This window comes from Protobothrops mucrosquamatus, unplaced genomic scaffold, assembly GCF_001527695.2.
Source record: "Protobothrops mucrosquamatus isolate PMUCROS unplaced genomic scaffold, P.Mucros_1.0 scaffold_152, whole genome shotgun sequence".
Taxonomy (NCBI): Eukaryota; Metazoa; Chordata; class Lepidosauria; order Squamata; family Viperidae; genus Protobothrops; species Protobothrops mucrosquamatus.
Window position 1 is genome coordinate 586,018 of NW_015386228.1, and position 12,435 is coordinate 598,452.

A 12,435-nucleotide genomic window follows, 5' to 3' on the forward strand; every position below is an offset into this window, starting at 1 on the left:
CCCCCCCCCCAACTGGTGCTGAAGCAGAGAGGGACATTTTCTTTATGGGTTTTGTGTGTCCAGAGTAAGATCTTTTCGTGTGAATGTATTTTTGTTCATGTGTAACAGCATGTAGTCTGGAAGCTATTTTCTTTTCTTTTGTATGTATGGAAGCTATGCACACACCATAATTCAAACTGTGAAATTAACTTATTTTTAGATTTTCTTTGGCAGTTGCTTCCTTTTACTCAAATTCTGCTGAGTAAAACCATTTTTAGGAAATTAAACTACGTGTGGAGAGACAAAGTGGCTGGGTGATACAAATTGCTAAATGAAAATACTGAACGATACACACCACCACCACCCATCCTTTTTTTGTAGTGAACTGTTAGGACCAACATTTTGAGAGGGATCGGGATAAAGTGCTTCAGTGGAATATGAATCATTGTTTGGCTTTGTTCATGCTTACATTTCAGGGGAAAATGGAAAGATTCTATATAGAAAAATAATTCCTGTACATAATGTAATCTTACAGTCAAGCAGTGGAACGGTGAGCTTTGTAGTCGTCTATAGTGTAAGGACAGGGGAAATGTAGAGCAGAAATGACTGGAGGCCCTATGTTGGGATGGCAAGACAACAAAGGATGTGTCTCTGTATTGTAGGAATGTAGTCACGTTTGCTTGGAGCCCTTCCAGCTCACTTCAAAGCTTGCAGGGATGGTGAACCTCTGCAGATTGTAAGTCCTCTGACAAGATAGGGCACACAGTAATAATTTTGCATTACTGAATAAATGGTATTCCTTTCCTATTGATTATGGTTAGAGCATCTGGCTTATTACTCTGCAAGAGTATAGATGATATTTGGCCAGCAGGATCTGGTTGTCATCTGCTTTTGTCTTCCAGAGCTGCCTCAGCATCTTTATATCTACATCATGATAATCCTGTCAATCTGCATCTCTCATTCCAGTCCATTTACAGTCTCTAATTGCAGTGTAATCAGTTATCTATCTACCCAGTCCTAAGACAAGTGTTGCCAGCTTCTCCTTAGTTACATGGCTTTATCTTTGTCCTGTAAGAACAGTCCTTTGTCAATACAGCAGATTTATAAATGTTTTTAAGCTTTTGGCAGAATGATAGCAAATTTGCATTAAATTATGCTAGCTGATGGCCAGAGGAATCTTGCAAATTGTTTTTGGAAGAACAGTATAATGCTTCCTCTGCAACTTTTATTCCATGAATATGTACAGTTGAGTCTCTTAGTATAGATATTAAAATCATCATGAGATTCAAAAGATCACAGGGAAAAGGGAATCGTTCCTGAGAAGGTGGTGAAATATATTTGCTTTCTTTGCAAATATGTACAGTGCCTGACTGTAGAATTACTATTTTTTATTTGTTGACAGAATCAACTGTCTTTTGAATTGTCAAGTACTGTAAATATCAGTTCTGTTCAAAATAAAATGTATCTCTAGCCTTCTGGAAATGGCGATAATGGGATCCGTACACCAGAAAAAATGTACCAATAGCTCTGTAGTGAATTGGAATTAGGGTAACATTTCTGAATAAGAAATAACTCGGCATGGCTATTCTATACACCTGAGAAAACATTACACTATGCTATATGTCAACCTTGTGTTCTTAACTGCAGTACCTAATGTTGTAATATTTGGGATCTGCAATGGAGACTGAGAATAATTTTGCCAGGAACATACTAAATTAGTGCTGTAAGATCATCTCTGAGATCTATGGTGGCTTAAATATAACACAAACATAAATTTTATTATTATACACCTTAATCGTGTATAATGTGTACTTATTCTTTTCCTTGTAGTTGATTGCAATTTATAGGCTACATTAAAAAAAGAACTGAATGGGTTATATTTAAAAAAAACAGCACCGTGCAGTCATTTGTGAAATTAAAAAAATGATTTTAATGTAAATTTAAATTAAATGAAAACATACACGCTATGTATATTTATTTAAGTCCTTGTAGTTATTTGTCTCATTTTAGCCAGTTCTGTGCTTTCTTCAGATCAGGCTTCAAGATAAAAAACTTCCAATTTATTCTGCTTTATTGGACTGCTCTTTTATTGTTAGTGCCTAGAAATCCAAGGCACAGATCAAGGCAACTCCCCGTTTAATCCAGTGCCTCTGAGATTTACTGGTAGGTATTTCCACAGCAATCACATAGTTAGTTGAATGACCTGTTGTTGATAGTGTCCCTGGTAAAGAGAAAATTAAAGTTAATGCTGCATTGTGACATAGGGAGGGCTTCTTTTACTACTTACTATAGGCTGATGCCTTTGATGTTAAAATAAGATTAATAATTCCACATCCTATGTTTAAAACATTTTTTTTTTCTTGGTGGTGTTTGGAGGTCTGTATTTGAAGACAGAATCTTTCACTCATCGTTAGCTGGTCTCAAAGACTCTTCTCACTTGTTTCTGCTTTGAACCTAGTTGAGACTCATCTCCTTTCATTACCCTGCACTTACCTTGAAAAAATACCACCATTTTTCTTCTGGTGGTTCCTGCAAAAAGATGAATTATCATCCCAAAATGAAAGCTTTTAACCACATCAAGACTATCACAGCCAGCACAAAAAAGCCAACTGGTAGCACACCGGCCTCCGTGCCAATGTAGTGTGGCCTGGTAAAGGAAAAACCAACAAGTGTATCCATTGGACCTGGTTAAATGCATCCAGAAGAGGATTTTTTCTTCCCAGGATTTTTAGATAGTAAAATGCAGCATATAGGATCTCTGGCCCAAATGAACTTATCAAATGGATGTCATCTCCTATCCTGTCCCTCAAAACACATCAATCTTACCCCACATCAAGGGAGGGTAAGAGAGGACAATTCTGAATAGGAAGACCTAACTATATTTAGGTACCACTTTCTCATATGCCTACTGGCCACCAGGGGGCCTTATACCATGTACAGCAGAGGTCCCCAACCTTTTGGGCACCAGGGACCCGTGCCATGGAGAAATATTTTTCCGCAGACCAGAGGGGGTGTGGTTTTGAATACTGCCTGCATCCTGAGGATGCAGCTTTGCTTGTTTGTGCGGCCAGCTTGCTGGCATGCTACGGACCGATGCCGGTCTACGGACCGGGGGTTGGGAACCCCTGTACAGTACAGACAAAGGAATAAAATGCACTTAATAACTCGATCTGTGGATTTGGGCTAAAATAGGAAAAGGCTTTATCGTTTTCTGCCCTTAATGGTCAATTGCATTGATGATTGAACAGATGTTGGTAGCAAAGAATATAAGAATATGGAAAAGATTGGTTCTATGAATACAAAAGCAATACAGAGAACACATGCATTAACAGATCTTAATTTAGATGAATTTATTTTCTAAAATAGCTTTGGATATAGATTCTAAAGCTGTACCAAATTCTCAGTATTTTCAAATCTGTTTAAGATTTGCTGTTTTAAGAAAAAAAAGAAAGCTAGGAAAATACCCCTCTTATTGGTACAACAATTACTTGAAAGTAAAGACTAAATGGAACAAAATTAAACAATATCTTCATTATACTGTACAAAATATACGGTATATTGATACCACAATAGATACTGTTGTTTAGAAATTACAAATGACTTAGTTACTAGGAATTGTTTCCACAAGGTGACCATAGCTCTAGAGTAAACTTGGTTTAAACCAAAGTTTAAATATGCACTACATTTTCATCATACTACTTCCCTTCTGGAGCAAACATTTCTGCAGAGCTCAATAAAAGATTTAAGAAATACTATACTATAAATACTTTTATAAATAATTGTTGCTTTCCCCATTTCCATACAACATTGTGGGCAAACCCTTTGGACTAGACATGTAAAAAAAAAACCGCCTAACTTGATGGATGCTACCCTTTGAAAGTGTATAGCTCATTGCCTTGGTTACTCAGTTCAAAGAATAAAATCCAATTGTGAAATCTCTTCAAAGTATACATTGGCTGGAAATCACACCACCATAATGTCTATGGAGATTCTCAGTCACCCAGGTCATGCTTGTCCCAAAGGTGCTTTTTCAAGAGGCAACTGGACTTTCCTGTTTTTTCTTTGAAGAGATTTCGCTTCTCATCCAAGAAGCTTCTTCAGCTCTGACTCTGAAGAAGCTTCTTGAATGAGAAGCGAAACCTCTTCAAAGAAAAAAAACAAAGTCCAGTTACCTCCTGAAAAAGCACCTTTGGGACATTCTACCTAATCTTCAAATGTGTATAAATGCATAAAAGAAGCATTACAGTGAAGTCCATATACCACCTGAAGGAAAAGCTCCAAATCTCTCCACTAGGGGACAATATCACAATATCTCCTCTTGATAGAAAAGACAGTCTTGTCTTTTTACAGTTCAGTACATCAAGAGAACTTTGAATATGCAATATGCAACTTCCTCAACAAATGCAGTTGAGCTCTGGGAAATAGCCTGCGCCATGCATAATTGCTAAATTATGGATGTTTTATGTGCCTTTGAATCTGTTGGCTCCTGACAACTGCCTGGACTAATCCCTGCAGTTTTTTGACAAGATTTCAGAAGTGGCTTGCCATTGCTTTCATTCCAGCACTAAGATTGACCGGCTCAAGATCTTCCAGCTGATTTTATGCCTAAAATAGGACTAGAACTCAAGGTCTCCTGATTTCTAGTCTGTTGCCTTAATCACCATAGCAAACTGGCTCTGACTGAATTGCTTTGGGGCCCCAAAATGTGACGTATTTGTATCTGCCAAAAAACTATACATTGTCTTGATTTACTTATTTACAGAGTCTGAGAGTAGAGGCTCTAAATATGGTCTAATTTTCTAGATCCAAAGGACTCCTTTATAGATTTCTTCCTTTTCCTATTAATATTAAAGTTTGAGGAAGGCCAGAGCAAAATTAATTACTGTAATTCTCATTTCATACTGGCCATGCCATCCACATTTCTCCAGCATCCCTTAATTCTATTTCCTTTGCAATTATTAGATTAGGATCAATCCACTGCCCAATCTGGAATGGCTGCAGTATTACCGGTATATATTGGCATATCTGTAATGGACATAGCAAAATAATTTCTTCCAGCAACAATTTATAAAACTACATGGAAAGTTTCAGATAATCGGTGCCACAGGAAGCAGGTTCATATGTTAGTTGATTTTAAACACAGTTTTAAAAACACCAAATATCTTTTAGTCCTATCTTTAATTCTTCCTAAACCAGGCAAATATCCCATCAGATTATGTTCCACCTTGAAGGTTTTTCTAAATGGGCAATAGTAGCAAAGAAATTCAAAATATGAAATTAGTATTGATTTGTTTATACGGATTCTGTTTCTGCATGTTTTTGGCATTTAGGGTTTTAAAATCATTTATTGTTAGTTTCCTAGAGCCACCAGAAGCAGGTGCATGCAAGTGTAGTTCATAAATAAATAAATGTTTCTAAATGGCCACCCAGTTTGAACTTTAGCAACCATACTCAGGCGGCTCTATTTCTAAAATCCAGTATGAGCAAAGTATCTGAATTATCTGACAGCAAATACTTTTGTATTTTTCAAAATAACTCAGTTATGCTAACAATATAGATCCTCTTCCAAAAAGTAGCACATTTTTATAGATTGCAGGAATGCATTCTATATTTAATCTACCCTAATCCTTCATACATTATTGTGGCATAAATCAGTTATATTCTGAACACTAAACATTACGCAACATATATTGCAGACTATCAGGATGGGTTCATACAACACATTAAATCCTAAACGTGGACTAAGAGAAACACATACTAGGTTTGTATAACTTGCTGTGCCTCAAGAAGCCATATTATGACAATATGTTGATCTGGTTCATAGAACCTGCTGAACCAAGCCCAGTCAAACATCTTGTGTGAAACAAGCTTAGGAATCCTGGTCTCCTTTAGCACAACCTTCTTAAGTACCACTTTAGCCAAAGGACTCAAAGCCTGCCCACCATAAAGCTGCCCCAAGCCCTCTTGGATCACCGCATTCTCCTCTGAAACAATAACCAGGTCCATGGCAAGGTTTATAAATATTTCATCACTAATAAACTAGAAAGTCTAAGCTCTCACATTTACTTATGCTTCTATAAAAGAGGCCAATGCAAGGCAAGCTGCTTCATTAGGGTCAATTAGTCATTTCCATCCTATGGGAACCTTCAGTTATATTATATATCCAATATTTGGATGCCTTCAAACACCAAGTAATGAACAGAACACAGATAATTTAACATGAAGGTTCCTTCCAGAATGGTACAAAGAAAGCATTGAAGGCTGTACTCTCTGAGGCTAACAGTTCAAACCCACCATTTGGGAATGAGTAAAGTATCTATTCATCCTTCTTTGTTCCATGGCTTCCTTGAAAGTCTCTTCAAAACCTGGCTAGGAAGAACAACTGAAAGGAGTATGAGGAGAGCTAATACAGTACTGACCTTTTAGTCAAACCTTTCCCTACATTCTTGGGCAGCAGAATTTAATTTGTACTTAAATTGTCTCTTTCATATCAAACCCTAAGGAATCTTCTTGGTACGCAACTAATATCTAGCATGTTTCTCTTAGAAAAACTGAGTATTTCACAAAAATAAATCAACTCAGAATAAATATAGATCACCAAGCAACTGCAAAGTTGTGTGTGTAAGAAAGGGAGAGCGAGCGAGAGGGTAACTGTTGAGATATGTTAATTGCCAAGTTAGAGGCAGCTATTTTTAATATCACAACTGTGCTAAGTGCTTCATTTGCAACAGAAATGCTTGCTGGATAGATCAACTCAAATGCTGAGCCAGACAGTCACCAATAACCCTGTGCTATCTTTTCAAGAGACAGACTTATTCCTCGCTTGTTTGGGCTTTTATTCCTGTTAAGAGAGGAAGAGGATAATTATTGCACATTGGCCTATTCCAGTGATGGCGAACCTTATAGAGACCGAGTGCCCAAACCGCAACCCAAAACCCACTTATTTATCGCAAAGTGCCAGGGCCGCATCAGCATTGTGGTGCCCTCAGGGGGAGTGGGGGGACATGGCCCACTGCGTGGGCCTGGCTTTAGTGGTCACAGCAGACTGAGTGGGTGTGGCCGGGGTGGGCTTGGCCACATTGATGTTGCTCGTGGGGGGGGACGCCTGTGGTGGCTGGGCAGGATTGGGGGAGATCCAGGGGGTCTCTGGTGGGTGGAGCGGTGGGCAGGAGGCTCGTCCTGTGGGGTGAGGCAGGGGGTAGGGTGGGGGTGCCACTGCTGTGGGGCAAAGCAAGGCAGGGGCAACTACTGCCTGACACCATCAGCCCCCATACATAGAGGCCAGCGAGCGCATGGGGGCGTGGTCTACCACCTCTAATTGAGCTTGCTAGCCAGCTGCTTCACTTCCTTTGTGCTGGGTGGGGCTGCTGCGCCAGGCGCCAGAGGTGGCCTAATGGACCTGCACAAGCTGGCAGTGGCGGCAGCAGGTGTGCCCACAGAGAGGGCTCTGAGTGGCACCTCTGGCACGTGTGTCATAGGTTTGCCATCACTGGCCTATTCTGTATCCTAACCTAGATTTTCATATGGGTAGGTTTCTGTCTCTCATAAACTAATTAGAAATATTTCTAAAAATATGGCTGATGAAGCTTTGGAATGTGCGAGGCTTAAGACTCCCATTTTGCCCCCGAACTGCCTTTCACTCAGACAAAAAAGAGTCCTTTTTTTACCCTTCTTGGGCACACCAGCAGACTGCTTGTCTTGCCCCTCTGAAGTAAATAAAGTTCTTACCTGCCCGAGTGAGGGTCTTGTAAATGGGACAGAGATACATCCCTGTGGTTGGAGACTTGCGGTTGGGGATAGGAACTAACCAAATGACAGCCATCTCCGTGTATAGTTCCTTAGGCTTGGATTCCATTAGCTCAAAGAATGTAGGCTCCCATCGAGCCCCTTCTAGGAACAGGCCATGGATGTAACATCCCAAATCAGGACGCTCAGTTAGTTCACTCACAGATTCCCTCATTACCTTAATTGGGAAGGTAAAAAAAAAAAGCACTTGTAATTTATATTTTTAACACCTGAATTTTGAGTGATACGTGAATAGGTTCTTTGTGTGGTTTTTGAGAGCGTCACTGACCTGGAAGTCAAAAGAGATGGTGTCTATAGATATCACACACTTTCTAGCAAAGTTCTGTAATGTTCCTGTTAAAAAAGCTTGTGGGAAGAAGAAGCCACTTATCCAGAAAACTGGTGGTATCCCTTTAGCAATCCATTTATGCAAGAAGTCAATGCGAAGGAGGAGGTCGTTTACCCAGGAGGCCAAGGGCTTCAGAGATGGATATGCCTGTGGCAAGACAAACGCAAAGCAATTTTCTTTTTCAATAAATTGACCTTTATGCAAGTATGTTTTTCTCTAAATGGTTGAACATTTGTGGTTATGAGACAAAGCAATTCTAATAAAAAATAACTGTTGAAGTGACTTTTATCAAGATTGTTCTGCCCTGGTTTGTGCATGATATCTAGTTTGATTTTGTGCTCGTTTAAAAATATCCGATCAGCCATCACAGCTGGAAACTGGAATGAGAGTATTTTTATAGGATGACTTCATGAATACAGAAATGGCTGTACCTACGAAAACACTGCTTAGTATTTACCTTACTCTTCCACATCTCTGGGACGGCGTTGTTGTACAGGCTGTTGGACATCAACTCCAGCTGGGAAGACATTACTACTAAGCCTTTAAGAGCTTTGAGCAGATCTTTTAGACTTTGTGCAATTACTTCCAGCAAACGATTGTATCTGTTCAAAGGCAAGATAATTTCAAAGCAAATTAATCTATTATTGTTAACTCCCAGTGTAGTTCATTGAAATTTTATGCATTTTCACACTCTTTAAGATTCTCCGAACTTTTGTATGACTCAAAGCTACATGTAGGTCTTTATATATCAGCAGGGCATTCAGTTGCAAAGATATGCAATTGTCCAGAGACGCCAAAGGGGTAAAAAAGAAGTTTCAATCTACAGGTTCAGTCTCAGTTAACTACTGTACTGTGGTGTTTCATAAGAGTTATACATTATGGGAAATTATACAGTCGGGTGTCAGATCAGACTGTGTTGGTTATGGTTACAGAAAATATTCCCTCCATACAATGGGTCAATTCATAAAAATAGTCTGATTTTGGAAACAGTTCCAATTTATACTGCAATTTTTACTATCACCATTTTTCTACTGTCTCGGATAACTGCTCAATGAATGGTTTGTATGGGCAACATGAAGGGAATTTTGCTTTCTTGTATCAAAAGCTCAAGTTCCATGGCTTGGGGAACCAGAGGGGATCATCAGGCATGGCAATAGCAGCTTGGCTACTTTTCCATGTGCCTGGACATTCAAAAGGTGCAACCTTGCTTTTATCATTCTGATGAAAGCAGCGAAAGTCTCCAGACATCAGTCAGAAATGGTGTGAAGAGGTAGTTCTTATCTCATTAAGTGCTTACAAATCTATTGTGCCCATTTTCCTGTCTCTGACATCTACACCTTATTTCCAGGTTCTGATTAGGGACATTCCACCTAGAAATAAGGAGGAATTTCCTGACAATAAGAACAGTTAATCAATGGAACAGCTTGCTTCCTGGAATTGTAGGTGTTCCAACACTGGAGGTCTTCAAGAAAAGATTGGACAATCATTTATCTGGGATGGTATAAGGACTCTTGCCTTTGGCAGAGGGTTGGACTAGAAGATTTTGAGGTCCCTTCCAGCCCTATGCTTCTCTGATTCTTCTAGTAGTTTTAATTGACAATTTTATCAAGATACAGAAATGAGTTGCATGGACTCTACCTGATCACCTCCTGTGTCAGAACAGTGTTCATAGATTCCTCATACAACACAGGGTATTTCAACAACACTTCATTCAAGTCAATGGGCTGAGGTACCTTCTGCAATATGTCATTTGAGGTCTCCTCTACAATCTAGACAACAGACAAAATTGTGGCAGAAAATGTCAGAGGAATCTCAATGTTGGATGACAGGAAGAGTTTTCCTCAAAAGGAAGTGAGTTTATCTAGATTACACTCAGAATTGCAACTGGGCATTAGGGTCAGATAACCTGTCCCTCTCTGAACACTGAAAAATTATGCAAGTCATGTTGAATAATTTCATTGTATAATTCTTCTTTGTATAATGTATAATGTCCAACAGCTGTGTCTGTCATATACCTCAGCTATCGATCACTGGAAACATTTTAAATGCTGTTTTTTGATACTACCACGCATGTATTGCCCACGTACTTGTCAGCCCTCTCTTCCCAGTCATAAGAGTGGTAAGAAACAAATTTACAAACCTCCTCCCGACTTTGTCCTCCTGCAGCTGAAGTCTTTGGCTGAAGCTGGATAATTGCAGTAAGCAGTGCGTAGGTCTCATTCTGAGCAAAGGTGATATTGGCATTGTCATGCATTCCAAAAATTTCAGGCATATCATTAAGGGGAAGGCTCTTGATGTACTGGATGTATCCCTTGGGAAGGGAGGAACAAATCAAAATGAAGGACGATGAATACTTTTTAAGAGACAAGGCAGAAATGAAATAAGCTACTCAGTAAGTGTGATAGCGTGTGTTTCAGTCACAGCTAATGAGCCATGATATGCACCTGAATGTGACATGAAGACACATGGAACAAGGTATTGAACTATCATGGTGGCCATACTTGCAAATTCAAACAAGATATGAAAAAGATGCTAAAACAACGGGATTTTATAAAGAACAGACACAATTTGATCAGATACTGTTAAAAACAGATGAAAAATTGATTAAGAAACTCTATAAATATTTGTTAAACTTAAAGATGGAAGAGGAACAAGTAAAAGAAGCAATGATAACATAGGCAAAGAACTTTGTACATAATATAGAATTAGAAAACTGACAAAGATTATGGGAAAGAAATGCTAAATTAACAAAAGTGGTAGCTTACAAAGAAAATGTCATGTGTCTGAGTAATGAAACTCTTAAAAGGACTTTTAGGCATGTTTTCTCCTAAAAGCTTTTATTAATGTTAAAACACATCAGCACGGCATGGAGGAATGCTTAGAACTGCTTATCTTCCGGTACGCCTAGCATTCCAGACATTGTCCACTCCCTTATTGTAGGGTCATGGTTCACATCTTCCAATCAACTTGAAATATGTGATTTACTTCCGGTTTCTTTCTCCCAGGCTATCCCTATGCTCCTCCCTCTCTCCTAGTTGCTGGTTTAACTATATATATACCAGACAGTTCTGCACATTGTCAAAGCAAGAATATACAGTATTTGCAGCGTTGACAGAAAACTTATACAAAATGTTTTACAAATGGCATCTAACACTGGTGAGATTAGCAAAAATGTTCAAAAATACATCAAATAAGTGTTGGAAATGTAAACAAAAACCAGGTATTTATTATCATATCTGGTGGACATGCCCTAAAGCTAAACGATTTTGGTCAAAAATACACATATGGTTGGAAAAAATGACTAAAAAATATATAGATTTCAAGCCAGAACTGTTTCTGTTAGGCATAATAGGAGGAAACCACGAGAAAGATTGTATATATTTCATTTTACATGTATTCACTGCAGCAAGAATTGTATTTGCTCAATATTGGAAAAATGAAAACTTACCAACGGAAGAACTAATTAAGAAAATTTTAGACTGTGCAGAAATGGACAGATTGACATTAAAAATAAAAGAGAAAGAAGACTCAGTGTACTTTAGAACATGGGACAATTTTTACCAATGGCTAGAAAAGCGAGTTAGAGAGAAAGGAACATGATATGTACTATGTAACATTGAATACATACTAATAAGAAAAAGACTATTGAGCGATTAACTATCCTATTGATTATGATAATATAGAAATTAACTCTTACTTATTGTTTTTTAAATACATGAACCCAGACAACATGCTGTTTGCTAAATATTAAGAATGTTATGGACAAAAATCTTTTTGAACCTATAATTCAGACTATGTAGACTTAAAAGAAGAACAAACTTGGGTTTTTGCACACAGTATAAACAAAAACTTTGTTCCAATTCCTCGGATTTTTACAAATATCCATACAGATTCCTTGACAACCACATGGAAGTGGATTCCCTGTTATTTATTTATTAAACAAATATTTTTGCCCATTTTGCCTAGATTTCCAAGTGGTTTGGCTGTGCTTGTTTTTGTTTACTTCCAATCACCATCAGTTCTGGGTTTTCTCAGTAGTTTTCTGTTCAAGTATTATTAAGATCTGACTCTGTTTAGTCATTTGGGATTAGACAAGGTCAGTTTGATTACTTTTTTCCTTTAACTTACATTGAGGTCATAAGAGGTATTAATTTGCTTGTAGATACCAGATTCAGAATAAGAAAACTCTGGATTTAGAATACTTGGATTATAGAAATCTTCCAGAATGTTCATAATGCAGCGTCTGTCCCAATCATCAGTTACTCTGCCTCCATAATTAATTTCGCCAGCAGTGTACTTCAAAACCTGCAAAGCACCAGAGC

At 38.4% G+C, this 12,435-nt stretch overlaps 1 protein-coding gene across 1 annotated transcript in view; it reads right to left on the reverse strand.

Moving 5' to 3' along the window:
• DNAH1 (dynein axonemal heavy chain 1) overlaps positions 1-12,435 on the reverse strand; it is a 155,559-nt gene continuing 143,124 nt past the window's right edge. The window contains exons 72-78 of the mRNA XM_029284897.1: positions 12,242-12,418; positions 10,254-10,424; positions 9,752-9,882; positions 8,571-8,715; positions 8,054-8,260; positions 7,708-7,942; positions 1-2,200 (exon numbers count right to left, since the gene is read on the reverse strand). Coding sequence (XP_029140730.1) covers positions 2,079-2,200; positions 7,708-7,942; positions 8,054-8,260; positions 8,571-8,715; positions 9,752-9,882; positions 10,254-10,424; positions 12,242-12,418 — 1,188 coding nt within the window. The 3' untranslated portion in view covers positions 1-2,078. The remainder of the gene's footprint in view (positions 2,201-7,707; positions 7,943-8,053; positions 8,261-8,570; positions 8,716-9,751; positions 9,883-10,253; positions 10,425-12,241; positions 12,419-12,435) is intronic.